Source organism: Pleurodeles waltl, chromosome 7 (assembly GCF_031143425.1).
Source record: "Pleurodeles waltl isolate 20211129_DDA chromosome 7, aPleWal1.hap1.20221129, whole genome shotgun sequence".
Taxonomy (NCBI): domain Eukaryota; kingdom Metazoa; phylum Chordata; class Amphibia; order Caudata; family Salamandridae; genus Pleurodeles; species Pleurodeles waltl.
In genome coordinates this window covers 692,945,402-692,970,425 of record NC_090446.1, presented here as the reverse complement: position 1 = coordinate 692,970,425, position 25,024 = coordinate 692,945,402, and the positions used below count along the sequence as shown (strand labels likewise).

The 25,024-nt window shown below is 44.7% G+C and overlaps 1 protein-coding gene across 3 annotated transcripts in view; it reads right to left on the bottom strand.

Annotated features, from left to right (window-relative positions):
• Window positions 1-25,024, bottom strand: part of NR3C1 (nuclear receptor subfamily 3 group C member 1) — a 503,133-nt gene that overhangs the window by 131,894 nt on the left and 346,215 nt on the right. For all 3 annotated transcript variants that reach the window (XM_069244696.1, XM_069244697.1, XM_069244694.1), the window contains exon 5: window positions 7,376-7,654. In XM_069244696.1, coding sequence (XP_069100797.1) covers window positions 7,376-7,654 — 279 coding nt within the window. The remainder of the gene's footprint in view (window positions 1-7,375; window positions 7,655-25,024) is intronic.

The window sequence follows — 25,024 nt, the reverse complement described above, 5'->3', positions numbered from 1 at the left end:
AAAACTGTATGTCTCTACCAATGTAATGATTATTTCAATTGAAAATGTGTTTTTTTCTCATAGCAGTGCGCTATCAAACCATGCATACTCCATTATATGCCCACCACTCTATTGCACCCCATTCTAAGACACCCTATGCATTTCACAACACTCCATTCTAAGCCACTCAATGACATTTCCCTCCACTCTACGACACTCCAGTCTACTCAATGCCATTCCATTCTAAGACACTTCACTCTATACCACTCTACGTGACTCCTTCTAAGCTACTCCGCACCACTTTACTCCACCCTACTCTAGGACATACTACTCCACTATATTTCACTCTATGACACTCAACGACACTCCAGTCAAGTCTATGCCACTCTAATCCACAAGAATCTACTCCACTCTTCGCTAATCCCTCTCCAACACTTTACTCCACTAGACTATGCCACTCCACGACACTCTCGTCAGCTTCCTCCACAACCTACTATGCCACTCCACAACACTATGTCACTCCACTCTATGCCACTCTACGACACTCTACGCCACTTCACTCTGACACTCCTCAACATTCTACTCCACTCTATGAACGTCCACTCTATGCCGTCCATGATACTCCAACTTCATGCCACTCCACTCTACTCTACTCTACATCATTTTATTCTACGCCACTCCATGCTACTCCTTTCTAGGACAGTCTAGCCCCCTCTGACACTCCACGCTATGACAATCTACTACACCCTATGCCATAACACTTTACTCAACAGAATGCCACTCCCTCTACGCCACTCCACTTTACTCTGTCACTCTACTCTACAATCTATGACATGCTACTCCACAACACGACTCTAAGCCACTCCACACCCTTCAACTCTACTCCCTCCATGACACTTTTTGCAACTCCATGACATATCTATGACACTCAACTGCACAACACTCCACCACACTCTGCAACACTGTGCTCTATGCCACTAACCTTTAGCCATGCTGAAAAGCAGTCACGCTGGTATGCAACATGGCTAAGACACATTAGCAAAGTCATTAACTCAAGCATAGGCAAAACATGTCTGCTTTGCCAATGCCTGCTACTTATGCCCACAACCTCTCTTTTCTCCTTCGCACCAAAGCCTCTGACAAGATACACAGAGTTTCAAGTATTTCCTAAGGTGAGATGTTGCTACCATTTTGAAGCAGTTACTTCCTGTAGGAGAAACTCGAGGAGGAACAAAGCTACGATTGGGGCCAGCCCACCTAAAGTCTGGCCTAGGCTGTCTCCTGTAATAAGCTTACTGTTCTGCATATTACATATATGGTTCTGGGTATTAGATCTAATTCAGGGAGTACCAGCTCTAATATTCTGTGGTTCTGTGAGGAGAAAAGAACTGTATTCATAGAGTGAGGAGCATGGAAAGAATGCAAATTCAATCATAGATGCCGTACTCTAGGATCCGTCGAGAAAACTACATGGTTGTACAGTAAAACATAACCATTGGTTAATTGTTAATTCTCTCTAAGCGCACCCACCCCTCTCAAAGATAAAGGTAATTTTAGTAATTGCTCAACAACACCCTCCCATGTTCGAGCCTTATGTTTGAATGCCTGTCATCTGCTGTCAGTCTTTTCTAGCGACTGCAAATTGCACATATACCAAGTACATAAGGATATAAAGAGTATATGGGAAAACAGGTTCTGCATGTAAATAATGATCTGTCCCTCTCACTCTCCAGAATCTCATTCTATAAATTGGTGGTTCTTAACCTGTGTCATAGGGACCCGTGTGGATCCACGAAGCCTACTCGGGGCATCTGAAACTGCTTAGAAAATTGAACAATGTTAATAGATTAATAAAGTGTACATAAATAAAAAAGCAACATGAACAACTAAAAATTCTAAAACGTTCTGTAAATATGAAGGACTTTGAAACTGGAGGCTAAAAATCAAGTTAGTATCCTCAGATTGATGCATAGGGGCAGAGCAAGTGCATCAAACAAAATACAGAATGGACAATAAGTCTCCTCATTTGAATTTAGAAAAGCTCTTTCCTACTGATTTTTTTATTTTTATAATTGAATTAAATAAACTATTTCCACCAATTGTGTATTTGCTTGATGAATGCTTGCTTCTGATTTTTGTGTATTGTTTTGCAGTTCAAATCACTGAAAATACTTACACTGGGGTCTCCAGCTTTGAGTAATAACACTGTGGGAGTCACGGAATCCAATAACGATTCAGTGGGGGTCCACAGGTTCGAGTAATGATTAAGTGGGAGTCCACAGAAGTCAAAAGGCCAAGAACCACTGCTCTAAATAAAATCCCTAATATTCAATTGTTTTAAAACAGGCCAAAGGGTACACTTCTGAATTCTAATATTGTGCAGGATGACTTTCCCTAGCTATATGAATTAGCATCTTGCCCTTGGATAATGCTTCTTTATTTCTCATCAATGGTTTTTAGCCTTGCTGCACAGCAACCCTGACGCTGTTCAGCATGGTTAAAAACAAAGAGTAAAGGAAAAAGGAACTAAGGTGCAGGGTTCATGTATTTTGCAGCTGTGCACACCACACATGCGTGCACATCCCAATGACTCTAGCGTTTTCTTTTATTTCCCGATTTTAACAGATAAAACAAAAAAAGCACTTATAGGGGTGGAACAACCAAGAGGGCTAGTGTTTGAGGAAGCAACACCGAAGGCCAGAGTGGGGGAAGATAACTGTGGGTGCGGGAGGCAGATGCAACATGGAAAGTGGGGAAGATATGCAACAGGCAAGAAAGAAGAAGGACATGGGTGGAGGGAAGAAACAAGGAAGGCAGAGGTGGAGAGGAGAATCAGTTCCTGAGAGAGCAGCAAGGAGTGGGTAGGGAAGAAGCCCATGGGTGAGAAAGCAACAGGAAGGACACAAGAGTGAGTGCTTAACCTAACAAAATGTAGTGCTATAAAAAACAGAAGTGGAAACATACATGGTCATCCAATCAAAGAGGTCATAAAGAGACTATGCCCTATGGGGTGACAAACACAAGACTGAGAAGCTGGGAAACAAATAAGAAGCAGACAAATTAGTGTGGCGGGAAAGCCAACCAATGGTAAGACCTGGATGGGATCCAGGAAACTGTATGTTCTTGGTAAAGACTGTGTATGCGCTTCTAGTAGGGTTAAATTAAAAAGGGGGGCTTTCTTGAAGCAACACGTTTAGAGATGGGTGTTGATTATACAATGGAGAGAAATATAAAGGCAATAATGGTGAAAATATGAATTGATTTTCTCAGATTTTTTTTGTCATCAATAGTTAAAAAGAGTCCATTCCACAGAACGGGAATGCTGGAGGGTGATGAAAAATATGCAGCTTAGATACAGTATCCACCAGAAAGAGCAATACTGAAATAAAGTAACTTGTTCTTCTAATGGACACTTCTAACTTCATATTTCTCACTTTTAGAATATACAACACATCAGTACCTCTCCCTGTGGCGGGTCTGTGGAGTGACTCAGACCAAAAAGTCCAGCAGGGCTGAACAGCCAAAATGCCCATCCTGTAAGACCTGGCTATCAGAGCAGTAGTGCTTTGTGAACATGTACAATGATGCCCACAATAGCCTGACAGATGTCGAGGACAGACATTCTGCTTGCAAATGCAGTACTAGCAGCCACAGCCCTGGTGAAATCAACCCTCGACCTTTCTACAAGCAGCTTATTGGCCAGGAGACCTGAATGCAGAGGACTATCCACCTGGATAAAATTGCTGTTCTGCATTATCTTGCTTTTACTTGCTCCAGAAAATGCAACAAAGAGCTTAACGTCCACCCGATGATCGTTGCTATGAATGATGTATAAGCTCAGCACTCTCCTGGGATCGCAAGAATGAAGTCTCTCCTCTTCTAGGAGAGTATAACAGAGCAAACAACACACACAGTTTAGCTTGTACTGAGTCCATTTTATGGGGGCTACACCAAGCTACATACTTACCCCAGTGTCCAGCATAAATACATGTTGTAGAGGGACACCTGGCTGCCACAATGACATCCACTACTTTGGGAGGCAGATCGATTAGAGTCAACTACCGCAATGCAATCGCCACACTAGGTGAAAATTGTGCAGGCATCTGTGCAAAACCCTACTCTGCTGCTGCAACAGACGATTCTTTTGAAGTGGTAGACCAAAAGAAAGACACAAGCTCATGCCCAGAAGTTCCAGGTTCTACACATTTTCTGGCCCAAACCAGAGCCTCTAAGATGACTTGCGCACAGTTGCTCCCTTGATCTTCAGAACTTTGGGCAGGAGAGGCAGCAGCAGTAAGGCATACAGGATTTGGTCCTCCCCTCTAGGTACAATGTGCTTCCCAGAAAGAGCATTCTTGGGAGCTCATGTTTTCCAAATTGCTGACATTGGCATTCTAGGCAGTGGCATACAGATCGAGCCAGGGTTCTTACCATTGCTGTGAGATGCTCTTTGTCAACTTTGGGTGTAATGGTCATTCATGATCCGCTAGGTGTCACCAGCTGAGTTAATCTGCTCTGGTTTTTAAAGACCCCCACCAGGCTGTTCTCAAGCAGGAAAATTCCCTGACAAGTCAGCCAGTTTCAGAGGTGATGAGACTCCAGGCACAGGACCCCAAACCGCTCTGCTTGCGGCATTACCACACAGAAGTGCTGTTATCCGTGAGAACCTGGACCAGCATCTTTAAAGACAGCATGAAGGCCTTCAATGTCAAGTGAATGGCTCACAATTCCATTACATTGATATGGAGGCGGTCTCCACCAGTGATCAGACTCTTTTGATTACCACTTCTCCAAATGACCTCTCCAACCCTGTAGTGATATATCTGTCACCAGTATCAGCTTTGGGTGGGGTCGGACAAGGTGTCTGTTGCTCGTCCATCTGTGTTAAGAATCCACTACTACAGATGTTTTGCAGTTTCTTATGAAATCTGGATGAAATCGGATAGGTATGCTTGGTGCTGGGCCCATTGGAAATCAAATCAATGACTAAGATATATAACAAGTACGTACTCTGCCTTGATCAGGGAGATTATGATGGTGATCACCTCTTAACAGAGGATTCAACTACTCCTTCAAAGGACGGTATTAAAAATCCTTTAGGAGAGGAATTGTTTTCCCCTCACAATATTAAACACCCAAGATGCGACGAATGGTGGCCCATGGAACATGTAGGAAACTTTCCAATGACTTTGGAACTCGCTCCAACATTCCACTTTTTGTACCTGACACAAAGGGTCTGTTGAAAGGTGTAGACAGAAGGGAACACCTGCTGGTTAGACGGGGACTTTGAACGTTATTGTGTGGAAGGTGATCTTCGGAGTTGTCAGGCCTTTCGGGAAGAGCTGTGGAGCTCCTCACGGTATCTTGGGTTCCAGGGACCCAATACAGATATGAAGGAATTTGGAAATCTGGCTTTGTTGGTGCTTGGAAAGGGACTTGGATACCGTGGAGGCTCCTGTAGTTGATGTGGTTAATTTCTTAGTACATCATTTTGATAGGGACCTGAGTTATAGAGCTAATAATTGTTACAGATCTACTTCATCTGCTTGTCACAGTTGGGTTAATGGTAGGAGTGTAAGAAAGAATGTTTTGGTTTGTCGTCTTCTTAAGAGCATCAAGTTAAGAAGACCCCCAGACCAAGACATCAAACTTTGTTGGATATCAATCTGATTCTTCCTTATTTTCTGGTTGGCCAGGTAATAGATATTTAGAAACGAAGAAACTTACCAAGAAACTTGCGTCCTTACTATATTTAATTTCTTGTTTTAGAGTTTCACATGTCATAGCACTGGAGAAGAGTAACAGAATGTATTATCCTTTTGGGGTCACCTTTGATATTACTAAAAGAACAAAGACTATGTCTAATGCTATCTTTTATCTATGATTTGACGTATGCAGGAAATTGTGTGTGGTTGATTGCATGAGGGAATATTATTCCCGTATGATTGAGTTTTGACCTGATGGTGTTAATTATTAATCTCTTTTGTGAAACCCTTTCAAGCGATCAACACAGCCACAATTGTTATTTAGGTGAAATGTATTATGCAATAAGCTGGTATTGACTTAGAAACATTTTGTGCACATTCATTGAGAGGTACCATGGCTAGCCAGTTTTTTGGAAAGGTGGAAGATTGGAGGATATTATGAGAGCAGCTTATTGGTCTAATGCTGCCATATTTGCTACACATCATTGTAAATCTATCAAATACGTCTGATTTGGTTCCAGATGGCTACCAACATGCAAAATAGTAACCTCTGCTCTTGTAATGAAATAGTGATTCTCAAAATGTTAATGTGAAGAGAATCAGAATTTCATTAAAGACACAGAGGCTAACATGATCCCACCCTAGCTTCCCAGCTATTCAGTTTAAACATAAAAAAATGTAATTATTAAAATGAAATTAAAGAAAGTTAAATATTACTCTTTTGACATTCAAAATCGTAAATGTGTACTTTTAGCCACAGAATGCTATTGAATTATGTTATTTACTTATAATATACATTTTTTTATTCGATTGCTCAAACAATTTTCTTTCTTTCAGATAATTTGCAGTATCTTGGCTCTAATGACTGTCTTGTACGTATTACTGGTTTTCTATGTTCCGTCTACAGTAAGTGAGAACAAGTTTTGTTAAACAAGTTGCACATTTTAAAAGAGGATGATTGTTCTGTTCATGGACCTTTTATGTGTTGCTATGGTTCCATTCTAGACTGTAATTCTTTATGATGTAATGCACTTTCAATTGCTGCTGTGCGGAGTGGTACTAAAAGATTAATGCATAATGTTACCCTTCATGTCTTAAAAGAAATTCAGATTCTCTTGACATTAAAACTTTGAGAATTGCTATTATCTAGGAGCTTATTTAAGTAATTTGAGAAGCAGTAGCAGGGATGACGTGACCAATTATGTAATCAATGTCATTTAACGTGTCATAAGTGATGTAGTATGTGAGGTCAGAAACAGTGCTTGGCAGAGGAACAAGGTTTGGTTAGCTCAGTAAGCTGTAACGGGAGAATTTCAGGGATGTTTTTAGGCATTTGTTTTTAAATTATTTCGATACTTAACTACAACGTCACTTTAACCTTTGTTCTTTCTATATATATCTACACATATATATATATATACAGCCTAGTCCAAGGGCATTAGAGCACCTTACTGCAGAACCAGACTACATTACATAGTTGTTTTTTTGGACTCAGGGAGGTTAAGTGATTTGCTTTGCTTTACACAATGTTGTCCAAGACTGGGATTCAAACCACGTTCTCCACATTCCTAAGTTGGCAGCTCTAGCTACTAGGCCTCATCTCTCCCATGTTTTGTTATCTATCTAATGTTGTACCTTAAATGTAAAAAGATACCTTAATCAATACATTTAATATTATATTCTTGAAGTACCTGGTATAGCCTTTGCCCATTTCACTGCTGCAATCACTTGCCGCCCTCCGAGCATGTTCAGACTGGACATGATCCTCCAAGAGGTGTCTGGTAAGGTACTGTCATAGCCGGCGTACAATACTTCTGGCTCAATGACTTCCAAAAGGGAAATCAAGGTGGGTGTTAACTGCGGCATGGAGGCTGGGACCATGGCCTTCAACTGTGGACTATCTGAGCTGTCTCTCATTGGCGCAGGACTAGCCTGCTGGATTCCTTTAATCTTCTTCTTGGTTTTCCGGGCTGCAAAACATTTATAAAAATAAAAAAATGCTCAATTAAACACAGGCATCAAATGGGGAACTCACAATTGGTATTTAAGACCAGTCAGTGAAAAGAGGTATTACACAGACAGCCACACCATACCAATCGGTAACAGATATCAAGTTGAGAACATGAGAACACCAGAATCGCTGAGGACCATGATCACTAAAAGGAGAGACCTGGCACCCTGGATCTAGAAGATTAACTGTTGTATGTAAGTGCTGCTAGGCAACGACCAACATTAGAAGTGTCTCAGCAACACTATGTTAAGTGGTGATTATGAATCGACTTGCAAAGCCAGCTGCTGACGGGAACACTGGAGGAGTAGAAGCATCATGAGACAATACCTGGATCTACTGGCGAGAAATTCTATGCTCTCACCTGTAGACTCTCGGGCCTGAAGTGGAGAGTTAGTGAGAATGAACAAGATTCAGTCGCTGTTTTTACCGTACGCTCACTTTTAGTCTGACGCTGAGAGAAATTAGCTTTTAGCAGGACCAAAATTGTGGTGTTCACCTAACTCCCCCATCCACCACCACAGCTGTCAGTATATACAATCCGACTAAGCTCTCATCAAAACTTCCAGTTTGGCCTAAACAGTGTGTTTTAGGCCCTCTGTCTCCACCCTTACTAGCAAGCACACCCTCGTCGGAGCACAGGCATGACTGCGTCTGGAGCTCCAATTGTCTGGTGACGGCTTTTTGACAACTCATCTGTGTATTCACACGATATAAAGCTGACAATGTCTTTCCAATGGGTCGAGTTATCCTTTTTTGGTCTTGACGGAAGATTAAAAAAAATACCAGCAGGGGACTACATCATCGAAAGGTCAGATGTGTACAAAATGAAATAAGACAGGTGTTCTTTATATAATGATTTTACTCATAGCAATTCACATAGAGCCTTTACGAATGCATTTATCATTACTCCATTTAAACTCTTCAATGAAATTAAGAATAAAAAGCGAATGTCTCTCTGCTGGGATCTAAACAGTTACTCCACATTTCACATACAAATCTTAGTTCGAGTGCTTACATTTTCACCACATGAAGCCAAAAGGCTCCCAAATCATTTTTGTCGAGTAATACAGTCATCGGAAGCCCTTGCATTTCTAAGTTTATCTACGCCTTTAGGGTGTGCTATGGGCTCTACTCCCGACTAGTGGGCTGCTGACAAGAGAACCACAGTTCTAATCCTGGCGTTCCCGCTTCATCAAATTAGCTGATGCTCGAACACACACTGCTGTGTAAATTCTTATCAAATTCGTGACTCTATGCCTGTACGCTTACTTTTATGCTTCGCATTCTACATATTAATTTTGAGGAATTCATTTGTTTTCCAAAAGTATTCTGGGTGAGATAAGACACTCAGTTTTCTAGAATGCTGGAAAATAGTTGTGAATTTCCTTTTACGTTCATGTAAAGATACTTCCGCATGAGCAAATGTATATACTGCTAAGGCATGAGTGGAGGTGACCTTCGTAAATTCTTTTTTTTAATTACATTCCGGCAATAATATTTTTCCTCTTGAAGAAGTTGGTCAATATCCCAACGTCTCTACATTATTGGACATTTCCAAACTGTTAAGTCTTCGTATCTTCGAAAGTTTAAAGCCTCCTTGTGCATGTACGCTGAACGTACATCCACAATTACCTTTGAGAAGTGGGCACAGTGTGATTCAGTTCCCTTATCTGCAAAGAGTAAGAGCGCTTGGGGCGAAGGCCCGCGACCATCGGGAGCTCAGAGTGGCCCGAGCGGAAACCCCACCGCGGCCCTGAGCAAAGCTATCGCGCCAAATTCGGGCGCACCAAACAAAGGATGAGAGCCCCCCCTGTTTCCGGCCCCATCGTAGGGGCAACGTCGAGCGGAAACGGAAGGGAGGGGGTGCAGCAAGGAGTATCAGCCAATAAGGGGGGGGGGGACAAATTTTTGAAAAGAAACAAGGAGAGGGGGGCCACGAATTCGCTTAAAAAGGGGGCTGCCCGGCACCCTGGTCAAGCGCAGGTGACCGGGCAGCAGACTTATCTTCTTTGCGGGAATGGGCCGTCTGGAGGGGTTTGGAGTCCAGCTAAAGGTAAACCCCAGACACGACTAAAACAAGTGGACATTTCCGTGATCCTGTTTCCTCCTATCCAGTCAGAGCAGCAGTGCAGCGGGGCTTGCTGTCCCGTGGATCCGTGGACAGAGGTTCAGCCGCACACAAACCTACGGATCCTGATGCATTTATCACCAGAGCCTGGCAATCATGAAACAAGACCACAGAAGCTTGCGCGGGTTTCTTCCACTTGAGCCTAGCCTGCTGTAACTCGCCTCTCTTGGAAGTGGAAGCTTCCCACTTCTGCGAACAAACGCCTGGCCCTGCTTGCTGTGTAAAAACATCCGCTCTATTTGTACTTCGGTGTTACAAGCCAAACACCCTTCTGACAGCCGCTGTGCAAGGCAGGACCTGAGCGGAGAATGGGAGCCTTGTCTTCCCCTGGGACCGCCGGCTGAATGGTGCACTGTTCGTAGGGAAGCCACGCTTCAGCGGTGGTACAGCTGCGTGGGGCGACGTCCGGGAAGTTTTGGGATCGGGGTTGTGACTAAAAGTGTGCGAAATTTTCCTAAATATGTGACATTTTGAAAAAATCTGATGCAAATACATAAAACGCAAAACCAGCATTTTGAGATAACGATTAGCGTGAAAAGCACGTTCGTATCGATTTTGGCAGCGAAGAGTTATTTTGCCCTAAAAGGGTGCAATAAGCACAAGTTCTGCAAAGAGAAGCCGCTCGCGCTTACACTAAATATTTCCCACAAACGGTGCAGGACTATGCCACCTGGCATAACAGCTTCATTTCAGGAAATGTCAAATGTTAAGCACAAGGCAACATTATGCACGCATCCACCGGCGAGACATACATCTCACCCAGGCCTAGCTATGACACACTTTTATAGCCTCAAGCGGGCTGCCCTCCATTTCATTCTTCAGCGTTGCTTTGTTGACTGTGCGCCATGGTACAGTCCTGACGGGAATTTCCCAGGTGTTCATTTCGGTGTGACAGAGTTCTTATGTGGGTGTTGGGTGATAACGTAAAAGAATGACTCTACGAGGATCGTCGCGTAGGGAGCAGCAGTTTAGTTTTATTCCTGGTTTCTCAGTCAGGAAGGGGAAAGCAGCCGTTGCTTTGCTTCCAAGTCTGAGCAGGTTCGCCGTACACCGAGGAGTCTGTTTGCTCGTGAGGTACAATAGCTCCAGGAAGGTGAGGCGCTGATTCCAGCGTGAGAGGCCGGACCGGTGTCCGGGCAGCAATTGAACTGATATACTCTGGAGGGCAGGTGGGACTGAATATTAATGCACATTGTTGCAAACAGATGTGGAGATCGAGCACAAATGCGTGTACAGGACTCTTGCTATTTTAAACTGACTTTGTCCAAACTATATTATTCTGTTTCTCTTGAGAGACTGATTTCATTCTTCTAAATTTGAAGGATAATTTTGTTTGGCACTTATTGTGATATGCAAAAACAACAAGTTATGGATGGAATGCTGAACATTGTCAAACATTCACCCCCAGTACAGTGATCTGGGCCTAAATCCATCGTTTTTTTGCTGCCCATGCCATTCCAGTTTGGACCCAGCCATATGCAAATCAGTCTTGACCCTGTTCCCCATGGGAACAGTCCAGCCCGAACTGACTGGGGGTGAGTGTTTGAGCATCCCGTCCATCACTTGTTGTTTTTGCTTTGTCGCCCTAAGTGGGAAGGGTATGCCCAGACGTGGGTCCCGTGCTTCCCATGCCACTGGATTCAATCTAGCCTGGCTGATGAGGGGTGAAACGCCGAAACCGGTCCCAGGATGCTTGTTTCCGGTCCAGTGAGGACCTGGCTTGGCAGTTCGGTCTGGACTGTTCCCATGAGGAACAGGGTCAAGACTGATTTGCATATGGCTGGGTCCAAACTGGGGTGGCATGGTGAGCAAAAGAACGATGGATTAAACCCAGATCTATGACTGGGGGTGAGCGTTTGACAATGTTCAGCATTCCGTCCATCACTTGTTGTTTTTGCTTTGTCGCCCTAAGTGGGAAGGGTATGCCCAGACATGGGTCCCGTGCTTCCCATGCCACTGGATTCAATCTAGCCTGGCTGATGAGGGGTGAAACCCCGAAACCGGTCCCAGGATGCTTGTTTCCGGTCCAGTGAGGTCCTGGCTTGGCAGTTCGATCTGGACTGTTCCCATGAGGAACAGGGTCAAGACTGATTTGCATATGGCTGGGTCCAAACTGGGGTGGCATGGTGAGCAAAAGAATGATGGATTAAACCTAGATCTATGACTGACTGGGGGTGAGTGTTTGACAATGTTCAGCATTCCGTCCATCACTTGTTGTTTTAGCTTTGTCGCCCTAAGGTCCCGTGCTTCCCATGCCACTGGATTCAAGCTAGCCTGGCTGATGAGGGGTGAAACCCTGAAACCGGTCCCAGGATGCTTGGGGGTGGCATGGTGAGCAAAAGAACGATGGATTAAACCCAGATCTATGACTGGGGGTGAGTATTTGACAATGTTCAGCATTCCGTCCATCACTTGTTGTTTTTACTTATTGTGATATTACATGTTATTTCCTATAGTTTGAAGAGGCACACATGGATTTAATCATTTGAGACAAATTAAGTGTCAGAAGCACTAGAATCAATTATTTATTTGAAGAGTGAAGCACGTTACCAGGTGGCAGATGAATGACACACAGACATCAGGTTGATCCACATTCTTTATGTCAGGTATACAGCTACAGGAAGAAGCCCCTCCAGGAGCCAGTGTTTATCAAGGTCACCCTGCATGTAGTCGCATCCAGGGCTACCCTCCACTGGTGGTGCAATAGGTGAAGGACAATCAAAACACACTCCCTGCACCAACTCACTGGTGCACGAAAGACAACATATGGAATACCTACACTAAAGGACTTAATTTTAGTGATCCATAATTTCAAAGGCCTGAGATGGAAGAAAATCACTAAGGGATCACGGTGCCCGTGTACAGTTAGAAAAACAGCATGTTGTGAATGGCACAGTAGCCTGTATTTTCAATAATTGAGAGTCCCTTTTACTAAACACAGAAGTTACCTCACTGTTAAGGTGAAAATGAGGGGAAACCATGCGCTAGTAGATATGCGCTTTTTAAATCTGGTAAATAGAAATGTTCGCGTGCACTTTTTCTCAATGTGCACAGTGGACAATGTGCTAGTCCAGATGAGTTCACATTAGGACATCAGTTATTGATCCAAGGTCAAAGCCTTTAGAAGCTGTAGCTTTGCACGTTAGCTGAAGCTATGGTCTGAGAATGTACTGCGGTGCTGAGGTCAAAGGGCACTTAAAGGCTGCAAACTTCAGAGACAGGAAGATCTTATTAAACAGTAGGTTACATTTCATTTGTCATAATCTTGTCCAGTTCTGAGTCCTGATAGTCGTTATTTAAATGTTATCTACAATTCACTTTCCCGCACCTCTGCTTGAAAACATGGTCACTTTGGCAGTCTGGGAGGCAAGGCAGTACCACTCTGGGTGTGCCTGAGAGACAACCGAGTGTCCTTAGCACAGTAATGACACCACGGGCCACGCCTAGAACCACCAAGGGCCTTCACATCTCAATTAGGCCCACAACTACTTGTGAATAAATTCAAATACATAAATCTCTTTGTCCGAACTCTGCAAGAGAAAAGAAGATCCAGGTTCTAAGGTGCCTCAGTCCAGGTCACCCCCACACTCTACCATATGCAGATGGCCACAAATATTCGAACAAGGGCCTGCATAATAAGGGTAGCTTGCAGGTCGACAACACCACGGACTTAAGAGGAATCAGACAGCACTTTGGACAAGACCCATTTCACTGACAAACATCTATTTGAACAACCTGCATCTCAAAATGAACCAACTTGCTTTCTGAAGGGTAGTTTGTTACCCTTCCAATTCTCCTGGAAATGCATGTTCCTTGGCCACAAATACTGATGTTCTGATGTTCCACAGAAAATCACTTAACTGTCAATGTTGACAAGTAAATCGGCCATTTTTACGCAGTTACCACTTATGACTTCCAAGATCTACATCATCAATTATGATATTGGTGAAAAAAAGAAAATCGAGGGGGGCATAAATCCACATTCCTCTGTGAACCTGTCAATCATGGGACCATCAGGAGAGGTCTATACTGGTTGGGCTTCTATGTTAAGATGTGTTGACATCATCAACCTGTTACACTAGGCCCAGTTAGACTGTGATACAACTGCACCAGATGCCAGAGCCAACCTGACATGTTTCTCTGTCCTTTTTCCTGGTATTCTCATGCTCTTTTTTTGGATGGACGAGAATGGGTTCTTTAATAATGCTTCAAAGACTAATGTACTTTGCTTAAAGTTGTGATCCAGCCTCATATACTTTTGATTGTCCTCCTTCTATGGGCACACATTCACAACCCTCAAAGTCAGCAAATTGCGGGGGTGGGGGGGGGGATATATTATAACAGTCTTAAAAGAAATATGTACTACCACTTATGAGCAGCTCACATAATCATACATCAGCTGCTTTTGCCACAAGGAAGTACACATTTGCGTGTTCAAGTAATCTCCAGTACTCATTCGTGCAACTCAGTGTACGGCGTCGCTGACAAGAATGGGACTTAACTCTAAGTTCCAAACGTTGTCAATCACAAACAGTGACACCACTCCTGCCCTGATGTTTCTTTGTGGGCTCTTTATTACACAAAAGATTAACATAAATGTCCTTGATGGCAAAGCATGCACTGAAGTCAACAATTTGCTATTGTCCTAGTAGCTGAACACACACAAATGAGCAGCTGATCAAAAACGCCTCTTTCTGTTCACCCAGTGAGCTATAAATGTTTCATTTTTACATTGTTCTACCTTCAAAAACCTTCCCATTGGAACTTACTTTAATACCCTTTAAGGTCTGCTAAAATCTGGGAATTGTCTCTAAACAACAATTATTTTCAACATGTTTTAGAATGCAACCCTACTGCACATCAGCTTCTGGAATTCATTTAGCTTTTAGCCTATACTCTTTCAGCAGATTCCCTGCCATTCCACACAGATGAGGGCTCTAATGTGTCTTCCATATTGTACCCGCCCCATACAAACAACACATTTAACAAAGATTAGTCTGCAGCCAAATACGATTCTTTAGTGTTGACTGAATGTGTATATGCCAGTAAAAGTCGTTGAGTGCGAAAGGTATGCCACCATATGCCCGTCAATAGTACATCTGCCCAGGTAAAAAATATAGCAGTCAATGCCAGCGAGCACCCAGGTTGTCCGCCGTACACAAGTCAATACCATGATCTGTCTAGGAATTGCACGATGCCCCCTGCTATCCATATTTGCTAGGCAGTGCCTACCAAATGTGGATATTAGGATCCCTCACCACACATAAGCACACACACCAACATGAAGCCTCACACTGAGCTGCAAGAACTTGGGGTTGGAAAAAGGGACCAGATGAGCAGCACACACAGGTGGAATATGAATAACTGACTACGTGCTGGCTCTTCCATGTCTACATCAATCCGCTGTCTCATTGGGCAAGCCAGGCAGGTGCTCTAGCTCAGCCAATATGAGGAGACATCTTTGCCTACAAACACAGCAACCACATTCAGACTCCTATCATTCTCTTAACAGGCATGCACACTGTGCATATCATTATGGCCCTCATTACAACCTCAGCGGTCTTCTCTGAAGACCACCGAGGCAGTGGGTGCCAAAATAACGCCAGTGCTGGGGTATTTCTGGCTCCCTATTTTTACTTTTCTGCTGGGCCAGCGGATGGTAACAGTCTTACCGTCCGCTGGGCCAGCAGAAAAGTCACATCAACATTGCTGCCGGCTCGTAATAGAGCCGGCGGCAATGCTGATGTGCAGCGGGTGCAGTACCACCCGTCACACATTTCACTGCCCAAAATTCAGGCAGTGAAATGCACGATGGGGTTATGCCTGGGGGCCCCTGCACTGACTGTGTGTCATAATATTAACATGTGTGAAAAATGTAATTGCATTAACGTAATGTAACCACTGAGAAACTACTGTTCACTTGGATTGCTCACATGTAGTCATTAGTCACGTTTAATATTTACACTTCAAGTTGTATTTGCAGAAGTGAAATGCTTTCTCTTGTTCATTTTTGCATTTATTTTTAAAGTTATATGTATGTCCATGTATCGGAAATGCACATTTAATGTTTAGTTAAAGCTAGCCTGACCTAAGGCCTTAGCTCTGAAATATACTTTTATTTGGTCAGCATGTTCTTTCTTTTGCAGGTGTGCTCTCGTGATTTCATTAGCCAGAGAAAAAGAGCATTGTCTGTATTAGTGTACTCATGGTAAGGACTGAGAAGAGAAATCTTGGCAATAAACGTGGAGGCCCAATGAGCAGAAGAAGCTTCCTGTTCATTGTGTATTATGAATGAGGGATGCTCAAGGCTGCAGTGACAGTCCAAGTTCTGTGGGATGTGAAATTCATGTTTTGTGGCAAATGCACATCACGAGAAGAGACAATTGGGCCCTGGTGCGAAGAGATATGCTTCTTACTTGTTTTAATTAATGTTTACACTGTTACGAATTACAGCAGATTCCTTTGGTTTTTGAGGCGTACTGACCTCTCTACTTCTTTTATTCTTTCAAGTGTGAAGCTTCATGCTAAACACTCCACCGAAGTCTTCACTATGCTGAAACCTTGCTTTTCCGAATTTTCTTGAGACCAGTTCTACAAACCATCCTACTACTTTAAGTTAGAGCCTTGATTAGATGACTTGAAAACTGTCTGATGTTTAGTAGACAGAATAGGAGTATCTTTATGGAACACATTTCTAATTCTCAGTTTCTGTAATTCTGTGGGTGTGACTATTTTGTATCTTAATCTATTGAGAATGAACCTATTACAATAGGTCAGTTCAGCTCAGGACACGTAGTTGGTATAAAGACAGTTATACTATTAAAACTTTTCTGTCTCTTTACACACATTTTAAAATGAGTTGATACTCTCAAATGTAATCAAACTATCATGGGCCAAAGATGCAAGAAAATCCATGACATACACTGTCCATATTTTAGTCCACCAGATTTTATTGAGGGGAGTTCGACCTGATTCCATAACTGCGCAATAGACAATCCTACTGCTGAGAGGATATGTGTAATAAGTCTACCTACTGCAGATGTCAGTGGGTAAGAGATGGTATCACATGGTGTAGCCAAACAGGAGAGCCACCAGGCTGGACTCTATGTAGATCCCCGTAATATCTTTTATAATTTTTAATCTCATTCCTCATACCTTTGGATACATTCACCCGTAGGAACCATGGTACCCTTTTTAAAGCACTCCCCCAACCACCACCACTGGCCTGGCATATTGAAGACGGCACTCAGCCTAGCTGCTGCAAAATATAATCTCATTCATAGTATTGTTAGGAACATATAGAGTCAGCATCAATTATCACAGACATATTAGGTTTAAGTATATTTTGCAAATTCACTTATTTTATCCTAAAAAAGTGGCTTATTTAGTGAAAATATATTAAGTTTATCTTAAAATAACCGCTTTTTTTGTTTTTCGTACAAAAACTCACTTTTGCTCATGTATCAGTTTGCTATTGTACAAACATCCATAATTTTTTTCCCGAAATGCCAGCTTTAAATTTTAGTAAAGTCAACAGCTTGGCTCTGAAGTATCAGCTTTTATTTTTCAACAAGCACTCACTTTTAATATTGCTCTACATTGACAGATAGATACTGCCATACTTGCCTATATGTTACCCTTAAATGCTGGGCATACAAGTAAGATGTCAGGTGTAGTCTCTAGATACTAGGAGTGGCTACCAGAAGACAGAGACCCCCACCTCAGGGCAGAGCGTCTGCCAGATGCTCTCAGTGTTCACCAATTTTATGACAAGACCGGAGGCTCTATTATGCGTTCTTTTCTTACTTTATTTCAAATAGCAGCAGTCAAGAAACTACAACTCCCAAGAGGGTTAGTAACAGACTAACCAATGGGAGTAAAACAAGAACTAATGATGGACCAATCAGCTGAGGCCATAACCATAGAGTGTACACTTGACTGCAAGCAGCCCTCTTTTCTTGCTGCTCGCAGTCAAGATAAGTACACCCTTTTGGTCTTCCGTCTATTTATTTGTCTATTTTATCATTCCAGTAAGAATATTGTTTTATTTAAATGATAGTTTTCAGTATAGGCATAGTGTCGCCTTCTCGGCGGCTTCATAACATTTAATCCTTTTCCCCGACCCCCCCCCCCTCGCTCCTTCGAGTTACCGTTGTTTCTCTGCAGCGCGCGCGCTAACCGTCGCACGTTCTTCTGGCCTGTTCGCCTCGTTCTGTCAGCGCATTCTGCTACGCGCGTCTGACAGACGAGGCATTCCGGTTTACTGTGCGCTCGACGGCGGCCGAAGCAGCTCTAGCCGAACGCCGGCTCCGTGCCAATTCCCGGGCAGTCCGGTCTCCTTTCTCCCGACGCGTCGACTGAATTCTCTGGCCCTCCCTCACGGTCCCGCCCCAAGGGAGGAGCTTTGCAAACTCCAGAGAGCGTGTTGCTCTTTCATTAACCCCTTGCTTCCCTCATTTCTCTCGAGGCATTTTTTCAGCTATTTCCAACTAATTTTGCTCAGTCATTGTCACTTTTAGCAGATAACTATGAACCCTGATGTTTCATCTCTCAGCTCTGATTCTGAGGAAAATGACGAATCCTTTAAACAGGATTTAAACAAATTTATACAATCCTCAGTGAAAAATGCCTTAACCGCTTCTGTGCCTTGGACGAGATCATCTCGTCCATGGCACAGGGGAACTTGGGGGCGCGCTAGCGCGCCCCCTGTGCACCCCCCTTCCCCCCCCCAAGTCGGGGATGGAAGGGGAAGACCTTCCCCTTCCACCCCCGACCCCCCCACTCCCCCCCTGTGACGTAAGCGCGCGCGCGCGCTGATGTGTCACAGGGGCCTCCCTCGTCGCGCTGGAAGCTCTGCTTCCAGCGCGATTGAAAAAGAAATGCAAAAGCATTTCTTTTTCAATCACTTGGGAGGCCCGGAGGGGCTTCAAAGGGAAGGAAAAGTATTTCCTTCCCTTTGAAGTCCCTCCGAGGGTTTCAAAAGCCGGATTGCTTGCAATCCGGCTTTTGAAACCCCACTAGACACCAGGGATTTTTTTTTTTTAAATTGAAATTGACAAAAGGGAGCGACCCCTTGGGCAAGGGTCGCTCCCAGGGGGGGCATTTTTTTGAAAAGGCCTTTTCTGCCCCCAGAGGGGGCAGAAACCTCTAGGCACCAGGGACCATTTTTTTTTGTTTTTTTTGTTTCATTTTTTTTTTATTGAGGTGGGGAGCGACCCCTTAGGCAAGGGTCGCTCCCCTTGGGGGAAAATTATATTTTGGCCATTTCTGCCCCCCTTGGGGGCAGATTGGCCTATTTTGATGAGGCCAATCTGCCCCCAAGGGGGGTAGAAACCACTAGACACCAGGGAGTTTTTTCTTTGCGTGAATTTCACGCAAAGGGAGCGACCCCTTAGGCAAGGGTCGCTCCCTGGGGGGGAGGGCAATTTATTTTAGGCCATTTCTGCCCCCAGGGGGGGAAGAAACCTCTAGGCGCCAGGGCAAATTTTTTTTTTGTGTTTTTTTTTTTTGTTCTTTCTTTTTTTTAGAGATGGGGAGCGACCCATCAGGCAAGGGTCGCTCCCCTGGGGGGCAAATTGTATTTAGACCATTTCTGCCCCCCTGGGGGCAGATTGGCCGATTTTAGGTCAATCTGCCCCCAAGGGGGCAGAAACCACTAGGCACCGGGGATTTGTTTTTTGGCGCCAATGTCACGCAGGGGGAGCGACCCCGTAGGCAAGGGTCGCTCCCGGGGGGGGGGTGGGGGTGGGGGTTGTGGGGGCAAATTTATTTTAGGCCATTTCTGCCGCCCCGGGGGACAGATCGGCCTATTATTAGGCCGAACTGCCCCCGGGGGGGGGGGGGCAGAACACTCTAGGCGCCAGGGCAATTTTTTTTTTGTGTTTTTATTTTTTGTTGTTTCTTTTTTTAGAGATGGGGAGCGACCCATCAGGCAAGGGTCGCTCCCCTGGGGGGGCAAATTGTATTTAGACCATTTCTGCCCCCCTGGGGGCAGATTGGCCAATTTTAGGTCAATCTGCCCCCAAGGGGGCAGAAACCACTAGGCACCGGGGATTTGTTTTTTGGCGCCAATGTCACGCAGGGGGAGCGACCCCGTAGGCAAGGGTCGCTCCCGGGGGGGGGGGGGTGGGGGTTGGGGGGGCAAATTTATTTTAGGCCATTTCTGCCCCCCCGGGGGACAGATCGGCCTATTATTAGGCCGAACTGCCCCCGGGGCGGGGCAGAACACTCTAGGCGCCAGGGCAATTTTTTTTTCTGTTTTTATTTTTTGTTGTTTCTTTTTTTAGAGATGGGGAGCGACCCATCAGGCAAGGGTCGCTCCCCTGGGGGGGCAAATTGTATTTAGACCATTTCTGCCCCCCTGGGGGTAGATTGGCCAATTTTAGGTCAATCTGCCCCCAAGGGGGCAGAAACCACTAGGCACCGGGGATTTGTTTTTTGGTGCCAATGTCACGCAGGGGGAGCGACCCCGTAGGCAAGGGTCGCTCCCGTCGGGGGAGGGTGGGGGTTGGGGTGGCAAATTTATTTTAGGGCATTTCTGCCCCCCCCCCCTGGGGCCGGCTGAGCTACAGGCCAAACACCACAGGTAGGCACCTTGCAAAAAACACCTCTGTTTTCTGTGAAAAAATATGTTGTGTCCACGTTGTGTTTTGGGCCATTTCCTTTTGTGGGCGCTAGGCCTACCCACAGAAGTGACGTACCATTTTTATCGAGAGACTTAGGGGAACGCTGGGTGGAAGGAAATTTGTGGCTCCTCTCAGATTCCAGAACTTTCTGTCACCGAAATGAGAGGAAAAAGTGTTTTTTGGGCCAAATTTTGATGTTTGCAAAGGATTCTGGGTAACATAACCTGGTCAGAGCCCCGCAAGTCACCCCATCTTGGATTCCCGTGGGTTTCTAGTTTTCAAAAATGCACTGGTTTGCTAGGTTTCCTCAGGTGTCGGCTGAGCTACAGGCCAAAATCCACAGGTAGGCACTGCTTTTTATAAAAAAATGTGATGTGTCCACGTTGTGTTTTGGGCCCTTTCCTTTCGTGGGCGCTAGCCCTACCCACACAAGTGAGGTATCATTTTTATCGGGAGACTTGGGGGAACGCTGGGTAGAAGGAAATTTGTGGCTCCTCTCAGATTCCAGAACTTTCTGCCACAGAAATGTGAGTAACGTGTATTTTTAGCCAAATTTTGAGGTTTGCAAAGGATTCTGGGTAACAGAACCTGGTCCGAGCCCCCCAAGTCACCCCTCCTTGGATTCCCCTAGGTCTCTAGTTTTCAGAAATGCACAGGTTTGGTAGGTTTCCCTAGGTGCCGGCTGAGCTAGAGGCCAAAATCTACAGGTAGGCACTTCGCAAAAAACACCTCTGTTTTTTTCCAAAATTTAGGATGTGTCCACGTTGCGCTTTGGGGTGTTTCCTGTCGCCGGCGCTAGGCCTACCCACGCAAGTGAGGTATCATTTTTATCGGGAGACTTGGGGGAACGCTGGGTGGAAGGAAATTTGTAGCTCCTCTCAGATTCCAGAACTTTCTGCCACAGAAATGTGAGGGACATGTGTTTTTTTAGCCAAATGTTGAGGTTTGCAAAGGATTCTGGGTGACAGAACCTGGTCCGAGCCCCGCAAGTCACCCCTCCTTGGATTCCCCTAGGTCTCTAGTTTTCAGAAATGCAGAGGTTTGGTAGGTTTCCCTAGGTGGCAGCTGAGCTAGAGGCCAAAATCTACAGGTAGTCACTTTGCTAAAAACAGCTCTGTTTTCTGTGATATGTCCACGTTGTGTTTTTGGGCATATCCTGTCGCGGGCGCTAGGCCTACCCACACAAGTGAGGTATCATTTTTATCGGGAGACGTGGGGGAACGCTGGGTGGAAGGAAATTTGTGGCTCCTCTCAGATTCCAGAACTTTCTGCCACAGAAATGTGAGGAACATGTGTTTTTTTAGCCAATTTTTGAGGTTTGCAAAGGATTCTGGGTAACAGAACCTGGTCCGAGCCCCGCAAGTCACCCCTCCTTGGATTCCCCTAGGTCTCTAGTTTTCAGAAATGCACAGGTTTGATAGGTTTCCCTAGGTGGCGGCTGAGCTAGAGGCCAAAATCTACAGGTAGTCACTTTGCTAAAAACAGCTCTGTTTTCTGTGATATGTCCACGTTGTGTTTTGGGGCATATCCTGTCGCGGGCGCTAGGCCTACCCACACAAGTGAGGTCTCATTTTTATCGGGAGACGTGGGGGAACGCTGGGTGGAAGGAAATTTGTGGCTCCTCTCAGATTCCAGAACTTTCTGCCACAGAAATGTGAGGAACGTGTTTTTTTAGCCAAATTTTGAGGTTTGCAAAGGATTCTGGGTAACCGAACCTGGTCCGAGCCACACAAGTCACCCCTCCTTGGATTCCCCTAGGTCTCTAGTTTTCAGAAATGCACAGGTTTGGTAGGTTTCCCTAGGTGGCGGCTGAGCTAGAGGCCAAAATCTACAGGTAGTCACTTTGCTAAAAACAGCTCTGTTTTCTGTGATGTGTCCACGTTGTGTTTTGGGGCATATCCTGTCGCGGGCGCTAGGCCTACCCACACAAGTGAGGTATCATTTTTATCGGGAGATGTGGGGGAATGCTGGGTGGAAGGAAATTTGTGGCTCCTCTCAGATTCCAGAACTTTCTGCCACAGAAATGTGAGGAACATGTGTTTTTTTAGCCAAATTTTGAGGTTTGCAAAGGATTCTGGGTAACAGAACCTGGTCCGAGCCACACAAGTCACCCCTCCTTGGATTCCCCTAGGTCTCTAGTTTTCAGAAATGCACAGGTTTGGTAGGTTTCCCTAGGTGGCGGCTGAGCTAGAGGCCAAAATCTACAGGTAGTCACTTTGCTAAAAACAGCTCTGTTTTCTGTGATGTGTCCACGTTGTGTTTTGGGGCATATCCTGTCGCGGGCGCTAGGCCTACCCACACAAGTGAGGTATCATTTTTATCGGGAGACTTGGGGGAACATAGAATAGCAAAACAAGTGTTATTGCCCCTTGTCTTTCTCTACATTTATTCCTTCCAAATATAGGGGTGTGTGTAAAAAAGACATCTATTTGAGAAATTCCATGTAATTCACGTGCTACTATGGTCACCCCGGAATTCAGAGATGTGCAAATAACCACTGCTCCTCAACACCTTATCTTGTGCCCTTTTTGGAAATGCAAAGGTTTTCTTGATAGCTATTTTTTACTCCTTATATTTCAGCAAATGAATTACTGTATACCCAGTATAGAATGAAAACGCACTGCAGGGTGCAGCTCATTTATTGGCTCTGGGTTCCTCGGGTTCTTGATGAACCTACAAACCCTATATATCCCCGCAACCAGAGGAGTCCAGCAGACGTAACGGTATATTGCTTTCGATAATCTGACATTGCAGGGAAAAGTTACAGAGTAAAAAGTAGAGAAAAATTGATGTTTTTTTCACCTCAATTTCAATATTTTTCTTTTTCAGCTGTTATTTTCTGTAGGAAACCCTTGTAGGATCTACACAAATGACCCCTTGCTGAATTCAGAATTTTGTCTACTTTTCAGAAATGTTTAGGTTTCTGGGATCCAGCATTGGTTTCATGACCATAGTTCACTGACTGGAAGGAGGCTGAAAGCACAAAAAATTGCACAAATGGGGTATGCCCCAGTAAAATGCCAAAATTGTGTTGAAAAATTGGGTTTTCGGATTCAAGTCTGCCTGTTCCTGAAAGCTGGGAAGCTGCTGAGTTTAGCACCGCAAACCCTTTGTTGATGCCATTTTCAGGGGAAAAACCACAAGCCTTCTTCTGCAGCCCCTTTTTCCAATTTTTTTGAAAAAAACGAATTTTTCCACTGTATTTTGGCCAATTTCTTGGCCTCCTTCAGGGGAACCCACAAAGTCTGGGTACCTTTAGAATCCCTAGGATGTTGGAAAAAAAGGACGCAAATTTGGCTTGGTTAGCTTATGTGGACAAAAAGTTATGAGGGCCTAAGCGCGAACTGCCCCAAATAGGCAAAAAAAGGCCTGGCACAGGAGGGGGAAAAGGCCTGGCAGCGAAGGGGTTAAAGGCATCTATGGTTACAATGTCTAAGAACATTGAGAGTTCAGTAATGTCCATGATGTCCAAACCTATGGCCCATTCTACGGAGGAAGGCAGAAAACCCCAATTCCACGGAGTGGTTTCCTTTGGATCACGTAGCTGAATATATTTCTTCCCGTCTGCGCCTTCCTTTAGACAAACAGACACGCTCCAAACTCAAATCTGAATGCCCTAGACCGTCTTTGGACTCTAACATTACGGTAACCCCAGGCATTAATGAGTCTCTCATCACATTCTTTACAAAATATGGAAAAGATCCCCGTAAAGGGGGTAGACAAAGCTTGGACCACGTGCCAAGACAAACTCCTAAACGTGGTCGGCCCTCTAGCAAGAATACTTGACTGAGCCGAGTCGGCTAGATTGGAGGATTCTCCTATCGACCCTTTGGACCTTTCTCTTTGGACCCAAAGAGCTTTTTGTCTTTTGGGCAATGCTAACTCTGCCATCATCCACGAGAGACGTAAGGGTCTCCTTCTCCGAATGGACCCTAAGCTGGCTAATCTGGCTACCAGAGATCCCGGCATTCAGGCCGATGGTAAACTCTTCGGAGACTCGTTCATCAAGGATCTTAGCCGTTTCGTCTCCACGTTTTCGTCTATCGACAAAGCCCAACAATCTCTGAAGAAGGTTTTCAACCAGTGTGTTTTTTCCCGAGCCGGTAGAGGTAGGAGTCGCTTTACCGGCCGCCAATATAGAAACCAAGGCTCCAGAGGATATTCCAACCCCTCCTATTACTACAACCAAGAGTTTAAACCCCACTTCTACCCTCAAAGATCAAGGGGTTTCCGCAATCGCGGCCAGCGCATCTCCAGATCGGCCAATACCCCAGGTAAGCCAACGTTCTGGCCCTCCCGTGGGAGGTCGCCTTCGATTCTTCCTTCAAAAGTGGAAGTCAATTTCTTCAGATCCATGGGTGCTTTCCACTATCCAGGGTTATCGCATCGAACTTCTCTCTCCTCCTTACCAATCAGGTTCCCCTCTCCTTCCAAGGTTCTCTCTCGAAATGTCATCTCTAATTTCTTCGGAAATCCAATCCTTGCTAGAAAAAGATGCCATCCAAAGTTGCATCCCGGACTCTTCCGGTTTCATCAGCTCTATTTTTCTCGTCCACAAAAAGAACAAAAAACTAAG